At 33.1% G+C, this 16,897-nt stretch overlaps 2 protein-coding genes across 3 annotated transcripts; one reads left to right on the top strand and one right to left on the bottom strand.

Moving 5' to 3' along the window:
- Window positions 1-508: 508 nt before the first annotated feature.
- LOC144847691 (uncharacterized) lies at window positions 509-7,630 on the bottom strand. Of its 2 annotated transcripts, none has more exons than XM_078704181.1 (15): window positions 7,554-7,630; window positions 6,562-6,725; window positions 6,302-6,365; window positions 6,032-6,178; window positions 5,601-5,690; window positions 5,162-5,301; window positions 4,256-4,472; window positions 3,537-3,670; window positions 3,028-3,174; window positions 2,397-2,566; window positions 1,930-1,996; window positions 1,363-1,834; window positions 1,123-1,281; window positions 848-1,004; window positions 509-748 (listed from the first exon to the last, which is right to left on the bottom strand). In XM_078704181.1, the coding sequence occupies exons 2-15, from the start codon at window positions 6,709-6,711 to the stop codon at window positions 643-645; spliced, it is 2,220 nt and encodes a 739-aa protein (XP_078560307.1). In that variant the 5' UTR covers window positions 6,712-6,725; window positions 7,554-7,630; the 3' UTR covers window positions 509-642. The 2 variants fall into 2 exon arrangements, with proteins under 2 accessions (XP_078560307.1, XP_078560306.1); XM_078704180.1 differs by lacking the exon at window positions 7,554-7,630 and adding an exon at window positions 7,265-7,307.
- LOC144847693 (U7 snRNA-associated Sm-like protein LSm10) lies at window positions 7,578-8,767 on the top strand. The gene has a single exon (XM_078704182.1). The coding sequence runs from the start codon at window positions 7,668-7,670 to the stop codon at window positions 8,112-8,114; it is 447 nt and encodes a 148-aa protein (XP_078560308.1). The 5' UTR covers window positions 7,578-7,667; the 3' UTR covers window positions 8,115-8,767.
- Window positions 8,768-16,897: the final 8,130 nt, after the last annotated feature.

Below are 16,897 nucleotides of genomic sequence, written 5' to 3'. Positions count from 1 at the left end.
TTGACCCCGCCTTCATTTATTTACATGACCTCAAAATGTGGGTGACAAAAAAAAGAGGCGAGGATTATTATGGATTTCCATAATTCTATTGAATGACTTTGTTATGTAAAGAAAACAAAACAATAGTTTAGGCTTAAGTGATTTTTCATTTTAAAATTATCCATAAAAGCTTTCTTTATATAAAATATAACTGAGAAAAACGAATGAAAAGCGGGAAACTTATAATTGAAAACACTGAGGGCGCTAAACAAAAAAAATAAAAGCGAGCACGTCATCACGTCAGTGGGAGTAGTAGGTTGTTGTTGGCGAGCACCTACCGAAACGCGTGCGCCTACCGGAAACGCGTGCGCGTAAAGTAACTTTTGACCGGATATGCGTTTGCGTTCTCAGCTTTACGCTGACGCGCGCAAGAGAGTGCAACAAACTTTACACTGTAACATTCTGTGTGTACAGTATGAATTCTTTGTTTTTATATTGATAAAATCTAAAAATTACAATAAAAATGTAATACTTTTTAAATTTATATACAGTAATTATGTATGTTAATTTATTTGTAAATAAAATTCATTTATATTACATCAGGTAATCCAGTCAATAGATTAAAATTTATTTCTTCTTTATATCTTATTCCTTTCATTGTTGTCATTTTTTATCAGCTTGTAATCTGAATTCCAGGGCAAACTTATCCATCATAAACAGGTTGAATTGTGGGATTTCTCCTGGAGATAAGTTTGATGACCTTGCATTTCTGTAAAACAAATTTAAGAATTAATTATACATACTAAATACAAATAAATTTACTGAAAACTAAATTTATTAAAACGAATTATTAAATATTTTTACTTACTTTAATGAACTGGCATTTTTTGATAGCAGATGAGATATCACTGTAGTATTCAAGACAACATTAGCAAATCGGAATTGTATCCAGTTATTACTAGCTGCTGATTGGTTGCGTAGTTTAATTAATAATAAAGTGTGGTTGTAAACAACATCAACAAAACCTGGAAATAACAAATGAAAAAAAGTAATCAAATACAATTAATTTATATATTCAAATTAATTTTAATCGAGAAAATCTAAAAGAGAATAAATTAGTCGAAAGTATTTAAAAAAAAATACCTGGGCAACAATGAATGCCGTTTAAAAGCAGCTCATTGGCCTCTTGTAGTCTGTTTTGACTAATCAGTATGATCGCTTTATTGTTGTACGTCTCGGCCTTAAGCCTCAATAATGGATCTTCTGATTGGTTTAAATACGAAGTACTACTAGTATGCATATCTGAAAAAAGACAAAAATATAAACGTGTATGTCTGATACATTTATATTTATGATAGAAATGAAGAAAAGTATTTCTCTTACCTTGATCTAACTTAAGTCTTTTTGATGTGTGTGATATATCCTTTACAGGACACTTCTTAAGATGATCAAGCACAGTGTCAACGCACTGCAAGGCGAACTCGTTCTGACGGCATGCCACAAGACAAAACACCTTCAAAAGACTGATTTTGACATAACTATAGAAGCCATCATTGAGAGACGCATCAGAATGCTGGTGGTTTGACATCATTCTTGGACGCTTCCTTGTGGTAAAGACACCATCACTCTTTCCAGGAACTTCTTCTAAGACTTCTTCTGTAACCTCGTCTTTACTTCTCAAATCAAGTTGTCCAGGATCACTCTTGTAGACTGGAGGATGCGGTAGCTTTTCTTGTAGTTTATTGATGATCAAGAGGGCATCGGAAAACCGTCTAGATTTAACATGTGCCAGAGCAGCCTCAAAGTAGATGGTTATTAATGAAGGTAGCTTATCTTCAACTATTCCACTGTTGTTCTAAAAAAAAGCAACCTTATATTTAGACTGACTGTAGTCTGAAAGACTTTTTCATTGATGTTGAATTATCGGTAGTAACAATTTTAATACCTTACCGATTCAAATGACGCGTCGTTGAGTGAGGAAAGTAAATCTAAATAATGGTCTGCGGCGTCGGAAAATCTAAGATAAAAAAGTAAACATTTTCTAATTACAACCAGATGAAGTTACAGAGAAATTAGTATTCCTCAACACTTACCAGTGCTAAATATGAAATGTACGTAAATAAATGATCTTGTGTACTATGAACTATCTGTTATGATCTTCAAATCTCTTCACTAAATGGAAGAAGAAAATCCTATTTTAGTGTGATTTTCCATTTTGTATTCTTTGTTGTATATATGGAATTTTTATTCTGAAATAAAGTGATCAATCAATCAAATACAATACTGTACCAGGAACATTTTCTATCTAAATCATTGGTACTGGGTTGGTCAATAATGTGCTGATATAAAATCAAGGGCTCAAAATAGTACAAAAATAAAAAAGACCAGTTTTAAAAGATTTTGAGAAATGTACACACCTGGCAGCATTAAAACAGCTCTTTGCTAACTTGTAAAAGACTAGTAAGTGACTTGGTCTGTGTTCAACCACATTTTGCACCACTATCATTTGTTTATTTTTATCATGTGTCGTCTTGAGGACCAGAGTAGGCTCAGGTTTCAATATAGGTGCATTCTGCTGATGTAAAGCCTGTGTAAAAAGTATGATTTTTTCTATTTAATTTAAGTTCAATTTATTTTCCAAATTGAATGGGATTAAATAAAAAATAAAATATTTAAGATGAAGCAAAATGGAGGGATAAACCAAAAGAGCAATTCTTCACAGTACACATATAAAAGAATAAAAACTATAACAATAAAAAACATGAAAATGACAGGACAATACTTAAACAAATAAGACAAAATTACTTACACAAAGCAAACTACTGTATAAGCTATCATTTTGTTAAATGGTGTAACAGCTGTATGAGTGCTCACTGGCTAAACCTAGGGGTCCTAGAGTTTAAGGAGCCCTAGAGCATGAGCAGCTCCAATGCAACTACCCAGCTTTAGAGTGCCTCTTATGAGTGTTAAACCAGGGTCTTTGCCTTCTGCGCTACACCACTGGTTGTAGCACATCTGTGTCTGAAAGTTTAATTCTTCCCATCTTACCATTGTAAGTAGATGCAATGTCTCTAGCTTAGCTGCCACTTGCCGCTGCTTCCCATACATCAATGCCAAGTTGTACAACGGTAACAAATAAGAAAATTCATCTTGCAAACACTGACGTAGTAAAGCAATTGCAGCAGTACCTTTATTCTAGAAATCAATAATAGAAAAAACAAATATGTTTTATATAAATTTCATGTATATAAGCATCCAACAGCGAGTAACTCACCAATTACAGGATGGATAAACTATACTCTAATTTATCATGCTTAAACTAAGTATCATTTGAGGCTTAGGGAGTGGAGTTGAAAAGTTGTGGGTTACAACCCTGGCACTATTTCAGGATTGAACCCTGGACAAACAACTATGTTAACCACAAAGCTACACTAAGGGGAACCAGTGTCCCCTTAATATGGGTTTCACGACACCGAATAGAGCCATAAAACATATATTTCCCTTAATTCATTTTCATAGTATTATCTATCAAAAGATATTATGGCTCCTTTACTGACCTGTTTCATTAGTGAGCACGCAAGTAAGTTAGTTGCTATAGACCGGTCTCTGGTGGTCAGTTTGTTACCACTGACCATTGCACTTATGCCACTGGTCACTTCAGAGTACCGTTCTTCTAAATACAAACTATACACTAAAAAAAATGAAAATTCACATAATCTCATCTGCAGTTGCCATAGATTTATGCATGGTAATTTTGCAGGCAGTAAGGGTCAAGAAAATGTTTTAAAACATTAATATGATTATGGTGTTATGTCAAATTCATAGTTTCCATCATCTTTTAGTCAGACTTTCCAAACCTACTAATATGGTATGAGTTTCCCTCAAGTTATTCACTCGCCTTCCTCTAAAATGAAGTGAAATTTTGATTCATTTGGATATAGAAAAACCATGCCTGGCAAGCACCTGGTATATTGCCCTCTATGGTCTGATGCATTAAAGCACCCTCTATTGTTTGGTCATGTTTTCATAAAGTCTCCCGATATTTCATTTTATACCAAGTTCGGATCTCTTTTTGCTTTAATGGTTTTAAATTTGTATAGCACAAAATACAAATAGTCTCTAAGCGCTGTTTAACACATGTGTAAAAAGAAAGAAAGTGTTATTGTTAAATAAACCAGGAAAAAGTCTAATAAACCGAACAAATTGACCAAGACAACAGAAAAAAGTATGAAAACGGAGTCTCACATCACCACACTGTTATACAATATATACTTACTACTCCAGTACCAAGTTGACAAAGACAAAGGACTTCCAAGTTGACTAGATTTCACCAGTGACATGAAAGCGTTCAGATCGTTCTTTTTTACTGAATGGACAACTGCATGAAGTACCTTACAAGCATGGACACAGTGACTATCACAAATACTTTCTTTATTTGTTCTTGTTTCTGTGGTACAACCGCTTTGGATGTTTTGAAGAAATGTAAATTGATGCTAAAAAAAAAAGAATGTTAATTACTGTAATACAACAATTGGTTAGAATGTTGTGGTATCGCAACTTTATGTATAGCGAACATTGAAATTAAAATGAAGAAATGATGATGGTGGTTTGTGGAATGTACCACTATGGGGAGGGGTGTTTAATGAATTATCTACTCTTCAAATTGAGAATAAGACTATTGTTAGTTTATCCACGTAAGCTACAGTATGATGATCATGAAGATGTCTCATGTTGACCTGGACAAAATATAAACGAATAAAATATAGAAAGTTTTAAACAGCGGATGATACAATGAATATAACAGTAAACTAATAGTGCTGGTGGTGGTAATATCACAATACCCTGTATTAATACGTGAAAGTGATTGGTCAAATTTGCATGGCCTATATTATTTATGTAAAGTATCGTTCCCTCTGGGACATCAAATCTTATATTTCACCTCTAAGCAAGCAATATCTGTATATTATGATATAAATCATATCATATAGCAAATTACTGAAAATAATGACAATGCTGTGGGTATCAGTGGCTGGATCTCAATAGAGATACAAAAAAAAAAGCGAAAAGCCAAATCAAAACGATAAAGTAAAACAGCCAGAAAAGTTAGCAGAGCTTTCAGGCAACACTAGCCCTTCATCAGTGCAAGTGAGTGTACTTGTATATTATGATATACAGTACATACATATTTCTGTTGCATCATAATAGGCATGTTCTTGTTAACTACTGCAAGAATGGCATATGCTTCATCTATGTCTCCACATGCCAGATGACACACACTCTGCAGACAGCCAAGGAGGAGTACTGGTGTCAGTAGGTCAGCATCTTAAAAATACAATACAGTCATAGAAGTATTAAGGTTACTGTAAAAGTCTGTCTACACTGTCAAACTAGTTTAGCAAATAAAGTGTGATGTGCCCAAATGTGGTAGTGATATGATGTTATCGTATCCATATCATGACATTTTTTTTGTCACATAAGGATATGATAGTGTAGACAGAGCTTTAAACAATATGATAGCATCAACTAAATTCATGACATTTTTTTGTCACATAAAGATATAATAGTGTAGACAGAGCTTTAAACAATATGATAGCATCGACTAAGTTTTAAATTTGACTTACTCGATAGACTACATGAGATGGCTTTGACAAAACAACACAAATAGTCATTATTCTCTGCATCGGAAACTGAAACATCTGAAGCCCGGCCAACTGGAAGAAAAGTAAGTGTTTCAGATTTACTTTTACAAGCTGAATATATACTCTACACATGAATGTTGGGAATGTTTAAGATGGCCACCATACCACATTCATTCAGTATTTTGTTATCAATAAATCTCCATACATCACCAATCAGGTAAACTGTGGTATTTGAATGGCTATAAATATTGCAAACACAAAAATGATCCATTAAAAATAACCAACAGCTGAAGAAGCACAGGAACTATTTCCACCGATCCATTCTCCAGCACTTTAAGCTCGAGTGAAAAAGGCATCTGTCTATCCTACCATAATAAGAAGTAAAAAGATGTTGCTTAAGAGTCGATATGTACCTCTGAGCCAAGTACTGTTAATAGATTCAATCACCGTCTTTACACTGACAAGATCTTCATTACATTGGTATTGTTTGTATAACAGAAGGTAATGGTTAAACGTTAACGCCAACTCCACTGGTAAAACCTGTCTTGATGGTGGTATACCTGAAAATGGTGTTGTTTGATTAGTAGTAACAAATATTCTGACAAGGGTTTTAGCAGATACAAGTACATACATAATAGTTCCATAAATATAACCAGAGCTTTGTCAACTCAAATGTTACTTACCCCGTACTTGAAATAACAAGTATTTTAACTCATTCTTTACTTCATTTTCACAAGGATGACAAAACTGAAATGAAAAAAAAATACTAGTCATATGGTAATATGTACAGTAATTTGATGTCTGTGTTTTCAAAACTATTAAAAAAAATAAGCAATTTATTATTTAGGTTTATCAAGGTTATAGTGGTTCTTTCTTGTGAGTTGACTATACATTTTAGTTATTTTCAAATAAAAGCACACAAACATTTAAATTTTAAACATACAGATTTAGATACAAGATGGTTGTTTTTTAACACCCATTGTAGAGGTGTGACCTCTTGATTACAGCACTTCTCCAGTTCTTGCTGGCATTGATTAAACTTCCCTCGTTTAAATAGATCACAAGCCTGCTGTAGCAACCTTAAATTTTCCATTTTTTAGTTGAATACTGTAGAAAAAGAATAAGAACATTTCATGTCCTCTGGGCCTTGTCTTGTGATTCAATTAAAATTAATACCTTGTGCTTATATTTAAACTTATTAAAATATTATTAATTATTGTTTAATGACATAAGAGATTTAAGAATGGAGACAGGGATACTGTACAATGTCAATAATATAGCCAGGATGGGGAGGTACTTTGACTCCCATTCATGTTACAATGGCCTACTTAATACCAGGCCCAGGGAAATGTAAGATACATTTATTTTACATCTCCCTGTTAAAACTACTACTAGGCCCTAGGCCTATCTCTAGCCTCTATCTAACTAGGCTAGGTCTGCTATACTAGACTAACTACACAGCAGCCCCTTTCTTCAGTTTACTCTAACTAGCCTAGTAGGCCTAGGCCTCCTAGTAGGCTAGGTTTCTAGCTAGGCAAAACACTACGACAGAGGGATACAATTATATATCATACAAATTACAAGTAATACATTATTTAGTTACTTATAAAAACAGATTTAATATGATTTTAATATGTCTATTGCACCTTCTTTTGGCCGTGATTTGTAATTTCGCGGTGACGTCCCGACTAAAAAAAAATCCCCCTTTTTGATAGAGCGCCCGCTATTGAATCAGGGGAAACCCCAAATGTCACGCGTTTGAACACCACCTGATTGATCACGTGTAATAACAATATAAATAAGTGACAATTATTACATTTTGCACAATATGTGAATTGTTTAATAAATTGAAAAAGTTGGTAATAAATAAATATTACTTTTTTTTATCATAAATATTAAAAAATAGTTTTGGAAAAATTTATAAAACCAACTTACTTTTCTTTTACCCACAATTCCCATTAAAAATGGAAGCCTCCATTGGAACGAAACAAACGTCGGTAGCGGATTGCAAACTTCAATAAAAACTACTTATTATCCCTCAATTTTATCATGGATATGACAATCAGACAGCGCACGAAATCTCAAAACTCTTTAACATGTTTGATACAGGCACTTGAAGGTAGAATTATTACAGTTGAACTTCGTAATGAATGTGAGATTGTCGGCAAAATTGAGAGCGTCGATGGGTACATGAACATTCAGATGAAAAATGTTGAATACACTGACCAAGATGGAAACCATTCATGTCTTGATAATTTGCATGTAAGGGCACGACATATTCGATACGTTCACATCCCGGATGATGTAAATATCCTTGGTTCGATTAGGAATCAACTTCGTACTATTCAGCGGTCTTTTGGTGGTCGTGATCGTGATCGTGGAAGGGGGAGAGGAAGAGGAGGAGAACGAGGGAGAGGAGGAGAACGAGGTAGAGGAGGAGGGGGACGCACCCAAAGACATGGGTCATCATATGGTGGTGGTCGTGGTAGATCATAAAATGACCGGCAAACATGGCGTTGATTTTGTTGTCCTAACCCAGATGAGGCCTACTACTAAATTATTGAACTAGCACAAATATGCGGAAAAACTATTTGATGCTTTTTGTATTTTTTTTATATTGAACAAGGAATCGCAGTAGGCTTATTGTAAATAGGCCTATACTGTTGATCAGATAAAAACTAATAAAAGAGAAAAGACCTGTTTTCTGTATTCCAGTGATGGACTTCATCGGAATAAAGTATCCACTTAAGTTGGTGTGGTGCCTACTAACAAAAAACTTGAAACGTGTCTTGTTGGAGGATTTATACCCATCCCATCTCCCCTACAAAAACTTTACACAAATTTAATTATTGCTCATAAGGCTACAATTTAATGACACGTCAGCTTTACAGAACAATAGTGACATGTGATATGAAGACATCTACACGTACATTCTGAAATATAGACTGGAGTGTACAAAATAAAATAAAACTACAGTATTATAACAAAACACTTTTCTTTGTTTCTTCTTTTTCCACACGAGGTATATCGTACAGTGGCTGATCCATATTATATTTCAGATAAGAAGGGAGAGGGATTAAGCAGAAAATGAAATCTGTAGTTTAAAAAATAACTAATATTGTTGATAATATACTGTAGGCCTACTATATAAAACATTAAACCCGCCACTCATCTTTATTCCCCGCACAGGCTTAGCCTATATACTAAATATGAAAAGATTTCCACATACTGTAGGCATATACCAACAAGAACAGTTTGGTCAGTTAGTTTCGATAGCGCCATCTTCCACCCTATTGGATCTATTCTGATTCCGTTAACAATTGAAACGTTTTGCACAATTTACTTTTCTTTACTGCAACAGTAACAGTAGATTCCACTATTATTTTGTTATTTTTACTAATATGCCTACTAGGCCTACGCCAGTAACAGTATGCTACACCAAATGGATGAAGACCTAGATATCTAAAATAAGCTATCTTGGTTTTCTAGTTTCGATGATGGGTTTCTAGTTAAAATAGGGGATTACCAATGATAAATGCTTTAAAAAACGGAAGTCATGCATTTTGCATATTATTATAAGCTATAGTATAATTATACTTATCATGAGAATTAATGTACAGGATACATAAGTTGTAAGCTTACAGACAACGTCACAGTACTAAGTTACATACATACTCTCTAACCATTAAGATAAATCCTTAGGACAAAGAATACATATTGAAATGGTCAAATCTTGTTGACCTGTTGCAAAACTTGAAAGGGATACCGACTACGAGTATTGTGTTCTTAAATTGTAGTCTCTATTGACTTAATTACAAAGTAGAATTGTGGTGTTATATTTAAGTACCATTCGTATTATTTGGATTCATTAGTAACCACACCCGTGTGAAAAGTCTCGCTCAATGTGACACTTAGTTAAAACACTGACTCACTTTTAAACTTAGGGATGTTTACAAAATGCTTAGTAGTTATTTAATACTAAGCCTTTGAATGTAGTTAAAAGTAAGTTTCTTAAGTTGTTTCCCAAACATCGTTTTCTTACGGTATAGTTCTTTTATTGTTGTGGTGGTTTCTTTTCAACAACAGCTAGCCATATTATTTGGACATTGTAAGGCCCATCCATCCCTCCCAGCTGTGGTAAAATCCCGGAGCCAGCCTTTGGGCATTTAAGCTGGTTTCACACCTTCAATTTGTTCCATATAACAGAAAAGTATTAGAATGCATTAAATCTAATTTTTAAAATACCGTATTTATTCGAATAAACAGTATCCCGCTTTGAATAAACGCTTCCCTCGAATAAACGCCAACACCCACCACCCACGCCCCCACCCCCCACCCCCGCCTCATAGAACATTGTGCATGTATTTTTTTTAGTTCTTGTTTTTATTTGTATATGACTTGATCATCTGAAAGAATGAACGAAAACAACAAAGGTTTTGATAGCATACGGAAACATTTAGAATTTATCGGACTTCTAGTAGCAACATTGCGACACGCAAACATAATATGTAACTGTGGCGGGTCTAGGATTTTGGAATAGGAGGGGGCACACATGGCCTAAAAATGGTGAAATGAAGGGCTGAGCTTAATTTGATGTCCTATCTTTTGCATTACAATTTGCGCCCCTGTGTACTTCCCTTTGTATATTATAGCAAGCAATAAATATATAGGTTCTGTTAATTTTTGTTTTGTTTTCTTATAATTTATATAAAACAATATTTTTACAAGTTCTCGTATTATTATACTGTAACGTTTTGCAACAAAGAGGATACTGTGTGCTAACTAAACTGTATCACCTGGCGAAATATAAGTTGTTATAAAAAGCAATTAACACCGTCTTATCCAAGTTCATATATACAGAACTTGAATAGATTCAAAACAATATAAGCCGATTTGACAGGCCTACTAATCCGATTGACTAATTACTTTGATTCTAACTAATTGCGTATGTTTATGATATGCTGATTTTGAGTTGGTGAGATTTTTAATTGTTTTATGCTTGGTTGGTTTAATACGCGCGCGTGCTTCATTGACGACGGCTCTAGATTCTATTACGTAAATGTGTAAAAGCTGCAGATTGGTAAAGTCTCAACGAATTATTATGCCCGCCATATTTTAATTCAAATTTAAACCGCTTAAATTTAGATTATATGATATTTTAAGAATTGAATATTCTAAAAGTTTTGAGAAAATACTCTGAAAGTTTCAGCTTTGATAGCAGTTATCATTTTAAGATATTCATTTGATTTACATGAAGAGTTGTTATGAATAATGAATGCATTACCCCCTCATTGCAATCTAAACAAGCATTTGATACATTTTTAAAAAGTATTTTATCACTTATTATTAATTGTGTTTCATATCTAGAGGGTATTTTATTTTATTATACATACATGTCACCACATTACACCCAACAAAATAAAAGCCCTCGATTAAACGTCACCACCACCCCCTCCCCCTAAAAAAAGTTCCTGAACAATAAACGCCACGGGGCCTTTTTTCGAATAAACGAAATTAAAAATCTGCAGCTACTAAGTACACTGTACCGCGAAGAACCACGTCTTCGCACGTCTTCGTAAGTAGCATGGTTTAAGCTAACAATTTTAATACAAAAGTAACGTTATTTACATACAAAATTAACTGTTACTGAATACAGTAGGCCTACATTGTTTTTATGATTTTTCCTAAGTTATATAATAGTTAGGATATAATACATCGTTGAATAGAGAAAAGTTTTCACAATCAATTTGGAATAATACAAAACATAACTTTTCAATTTAATAAAATATGCTTGTAACTTTATTAGCAAAAATGGGCTAACGTCAAAGAAAAAATTGACTTGTTTAGTATGTTTGATATTTTAGGAATACTATACATAATTATTATATCCAAGTATATTATATTGAAATGCTTTTTTGTAATCATGTGACTTTTTGTATATTTTCTTTTATTTAAAAAAAATATATAGTTGGCATTTAGTCTAATAGTTTTGGCAAATATCTGACGTCAGTCAATTTTGATACTATAGTTAAGTTAAAATGTGTACAATAGTTGACAACATGTTGACGTCTGTACATCAATGTCATTCAAGTAAGTACATTTAAATTAATCAACCCTAGTCCCTTAAAGTATATTTTTATTTGGATTAGTAAACGTAAGTTTAAATCATAAACCAATAAAACTTTTGAAAAAATTATTTTTTAATCTTATCAAGGGTTATTTTATTCTATCCAGGGGACAATTTTTCCGATCCCGTGAATTTGTTTTTTTACCTGTTTACCTGTATGAAGTGTTTGTTCAATACCATTCATTTCGCCAAAGGGAAGTCAAACACCATTGTTTCAAAGACAAAAAGCTATTTTTCATAATGAATGGAAAAACAAACTTTAATAGAAATATTCATGGCTTTCTGAATCAATGTATTAAATTGCCAATTGTTTTTTTCAGTTGATTGAAAAATGAAAATCCAAAAGAAAATATTAGTAGAGAAACTGTTGCGTTTTGCTTAGGGCCTTTGAATTTCTGTATCAATTTTAGGATTTCAAATCCTTTCCTTCCGCCGTAGTTAGCGGTAAACAATATAAAAAATCCGCTTGTAGAGGAATAATCTGCGGATTTGGGCAGTGAAAATAAAGTTTAGTCTTTATACTCACAACTAATATACCCATAGGCTACAATATAAGCCGAACAAGATTTTAACAACACTACTTATTAGTTATAACTGTTGCACAGTGCTATGCCCAGAAAGAAAACGATATTTTGCAGTCAGTGAACATCAGTCAAGGGGAGATTAGCTTGACAGAGTGTACTGTGACATATACTTTGTTTTTCCGCCCGGGTGGAGAGGCAATCCAGTCGGCTCGATGCTTACACCTGTCCTCGCTAGGCCTAAGGTGACAGCTCGACTTTAAAGCCATTCATAATGTTAACACTAGGTCAATGTGTTCCTCAATCCGGCGACACGCATGCGTGCATATGCAAAGTTGAGGAAATTAGCAAGTGGCTTTGACACTTACCCCCGTTTCGGTGTGCCCCTTACGTGCGGAGAGATTTAATCGTCTGGCTTGCGGAACACGTGACAAAAAGACGATAAAAATCAATTTTAGGATTATGACGGTTTATGAAATATCGGAATCTTTGAAGTCTGGTTCCAATGCAAATTAATGAAAAGCAGATTGTGTAAAAAGATAAACGCACCTTTTAAAAATGACTTCCTTTTAAAGAGACAATTATTTGGATTAGCTTCTTAAGCTTATTTCAATTATGAAATAATACAATACATAACAATAATATCTTTTTAATCATCTTAAAAGTTGTTCTGTGCCAATAATATGCCGCAAATTACCTTGTGAATTTACCAGCATACAAAGTTTTTTTTACCTGGTATTTGTTATACACAGACAGAACCAAATGAAACATTTTACCAGTTTATAACACATTGTTTTACTCAAAAAATTATCCAAGTTATATTGATTATTCGTAGACATTGCTAGCATATCTTTAATAATTAGTATCTGTAAATCAGATGCTGTCTTTTGTCTTTTTATCCAATTATGTGTGTGTCAAAGCAAAATATCACCCCAAAGCCAGATTCAACCCCGTATCTCCACCCTGACTGAACATCTCCGAAAACTTCCATGACGTTTAACAAACGCACTTTTAATCGTATGATCATGTCATTTTCATATCGTGTTAAGATATTGACAAAAAAGATAGAAAATCAATTTTAGCTTTTTGTTGCTTTGAATGATGTAAATAATTATTACGCCAAACTATGACGTACATTTTGAAGGCTATAACGCCTGTTGCATACATATCTATTGTCTCAAACATAATGTTAATTGCAATGGAATTTCTCATAAATATTATGACACCTACAATATGAAACGATTATGTAATGTTGGGGGGTTCGTGAGAACATAGTACCGTAACCTCAATGATCAGTCAGGTCAACAATCACAAATGTTGAAGATTACGATTAGGTGTTTTAATTATTTGATTTGATTTGATCACTTTATTTCAGAATGAATATATATACTGTACAAAAAAAAAATACAAAACCGGAAAATCAAACTAAAATTATGCACATCGAGTATTTTGTAATGAAAAATGAAAATATAGGTAAGTGTATCTCGCAAAAGAAAAGCAAAAATCAATTAAGTTTTTCAAACGAAATGAACAATAGGCCTAAACAAAACAAATTTAGATTGAAGATTTTTTTTATTTGACTTTTGCCAAATTAACTCTCACTGTGGGATATTTACAAAAACGAAACCTTAAAAAGAAGGCCTAATAACATAACACTACACATTCATGCATTGTGGGCCTTGCATGCATATTACAATTATTATGGTATTTCACATTTTAAATATTTTCTACATACGTGTAATGTTTATTATTAATCATTAATCATTGTGAAAGCTCGGATGAATGTAACTTTATACCAACTTGAAAGTTGGTATAAGAAAACTTTAAAATAATAATTTGAAATCAAAATAACAATTAGGCGTGTGAATTTTCAACTTTTTAAAGTGAAACAGAAAAAGAAACCCAGTCAGACAGAAACAGTTAATGATATCCGATGAGAAACTTTTCTTAGCAAATAAACCGAAGAAATTTCGATTTAAATCCATCTATGATTCAGTTACTCTAAAAGCAATTTGTGTTGACATTTGTAAGTTGCTTGAACAAAGGTTCTTATGGTGGCAAAGACTGGGAAAAAGTCGAAGACTGTTCTGGGCGGTGAGAACCTGTTCGGTTGGCTTGATACACCGAAAAGTCAATCAAAGAGCTGACACGCTGAAGAATTACTCCCAGAATGGAAGCAACACGGCGGAAGACTGTTTAGAAAGGCTGGCTTTCATTTGCATTGGCAAATAAATAAACAAACCTCATTACATGCACTGTAAGGTTTGAAAAGATCACCAAAAAGTCACAAACAGGGGATAATTCTACTGCTTATCCGACTGACTGGAGAAGTATAGTAGATTAAAGTACCATTCCATTACTGCGACGAGTTTTCATGGCAGTTTCACATTCGTACACATGAGAATTTGGCGCGAAGAAGGAGCAGACAATGATTAGCTTTCATGGTGACTCTTGACTTGAAATTAGGAAATGCATTGTTTTCTAAATACCTATATCGTCACTAATGATACACAAACCTGAGAATTACAATTACAGCAAAAGGTGAGATAAGCTGTGAGTTGTTTTAATTCACAATTAAAATCATTATGAGATATTGCATCAATGTAATGGGCAAGTATAGTTTGTCTTACTAATGAAGGTGATCTGATCATTCTGCAGGTGTTGATTTTGTGCAAAAAATATTACCAATTAAATTACTGATTTAATATGAAATCTTATCAAAGTGTGTAGTAGAGTAGGTTTGACAAAAAAAAAAGTTAAAGATGTATTTAAACATCATAAGTGAAGATTAATTAAATCAGACTTTGAATAGGTTATTTTGTAGTTTTAGAGTAGGCCTAAATCTTCCATAGAAAAAAAAATGTTTTCACTTATAAATTGACAAAATAAATGGTTAAATTCAACCAAACCTCTTGGCTGGTAGCCAATTTTACAATTTTTTTGCTTTGAATTACAGTGTTTCAAGTAAATAAGTGGATAATGATTATGTGACATTAAAATGAAATATTCAACAACAAAAATTGTAAAAATTATTTTTACAATACATCTTCTACTACATACATCTACGTCTACTAACAAACCGCCTGTTCAGTCGCGCATAACAAGAAACCGGAAGGACTCACTCCCTGATGTTGAAACTGAAGTAAAATAAAAGAATCAGTCTTCTCTAGGTCCACTATATTGATCGTCTAATTATACATTTTACAGTTTCGTTAATTGCTATAAAATCTAACTTTATTGAAGAAACGAAAGATGAATGATTTTGTCAAGTCAAGTAAATTTATTGTCATTTGTAAACATATAAAAAACATTCACATTGAATGAATTTGAACGGTTTCGGCTAACAACAAATAAAAAGAACTTAAACTACATGGTGAAACTATCCCCCGCCGGACACCATCCCGGTATTTCTAGAACTGGTTTCGATTTGTTTGTTTGATTATTTTTTTAGCAAGGTCTTTATATTAGTTTTGATTGAAGTTTTTTCATTCTTTTATTGCGAATGGAAACAAGATAGATTGGTCTATAATGAGTAATTAAGTTTTGATTCTCAAGTGAAAGTATAGGCCTACCGAGGGCGTTTTTATCGACACCAGCGTTTAGATCATTTCCAGTCATTATTTTTATTGTTTGTATTTAAATTATTGTTACTATTGTATTTCAATTACTAGTATGTATTGTTTACTTACACCTAAGATTGTCAATCAATATCAGATCTGGATGTTAATCGGATTGTATCTAGATCACATGATTGTGATTGCAAGCCAATCAAAATGTGGATGACCTCATTAATCTGACTCATCAAAGGATGAAGAGATACTAGAAACTTTGAATTGTTACATGTAACAGAAGTTAATCTGTGTTTGTCAGCACTGTGTATCAAATAATTAGCAGGCCTATCAACTCCACATTGGTTAGGTTTCTATGTAAGAGTTGGTGATGACGCGTATTGATGATCTAATGAACCAAATTAACTTAGTTCAGGTATCTGAGGAGGAACCCCCCGGAGATGTTTTAACTCCAAAAAGTTTAGTACTAAAAAGTGATAATTAGTGAGTAATATTCCCATTAGTAAAATGATTTAGTTGAAAAGAAACTCTGCATTTAAATAATTCGACTGGGTAGATAAATTAAAATAATGATTATTTATTCGGAAGCCACAAAAACGTTTCTGAAGAGTAATTTTAAAAGATCCAAATTAAAAAAATTGTTAAGAAAAGAAGGTGATTTAACATAAAATGAATAAGCAAGAAAACATATTTACAACATGTACTAAGTATAATTATATATAATGTAAGACTGTAATAATTAAGAATATTTCTTTCCTTTCTCATTTCCATACCGGCGTGGAAAACGAAATCCATGAACTATATGAAGAAATATAGGCTACTGTTATGAACAACAATACCATCATCAGGACGAAAACAAGTTAGCATTTTGTTTCTGAACATGTAGTTAATGGATGATATTGGAGTCTGAGGAACTAAATGTTTAAGTACAGTTATTTTTTAAGGTTTAGTTACCCGTCTTATGTCTATGATTGGGGCAAAAGCAGCGCATTATTGGTCAGTGCAAGGAGATTTATGTTTGTGTCGTAACATATAGGCCTACATATTTCGCCTAAGGATGAC

Source organism: Antedon bifida, chromosome 7 (assembly GCF_963402885.1).
Source record: "Antedon bifida chromosome 7, ecAntBifi1.1, whole genome shotgun sequence".
Classification (NCBI taxonomy): Eukaryota; Metazoa; Echinodermata; class Crinoidea; order Comatulida; family Antedonidae; genus Antedon; species Antedon bifida.
The sequence above is the reverse complement of the archived record's forward strand: the minus strand, read 5'-3'. Positions and strand labels throughout refer to the sequence as shown.

Excerpts from the sequence above, each read along its gene's own strand:
- LOC144847691 (XM_078704181.1), bottom strand. The coding sequence starts at position 6,711 with ATGGAAAATTTAAGGTTGCTACAGCAGGCTTGTGATCTATTTAAACGA. Across the intron at positions 6,366-6,561 it reads ACCATCTTGTATCTAAATCT|TTTTGTCATCCTTGTGAAAA; the intron begins GTATGTTTAAAA and ends TTTTCATTTCAG. Across the intron at positions 3,175-3,536 it reads CGTGCTCACTAATGAAACAG|AATAAAGGTACTGCTGCAAT; the intron begins GTCAGTAAAGGA and ends ATTGATTTCTAG.
- LOC144847693 (XM_078704182.1), top strand. The coding sequence starts at position 7,668 with ATGGATATGACAATCAGACAGCGCACGAAATCTCAAAACTCTTTAACA.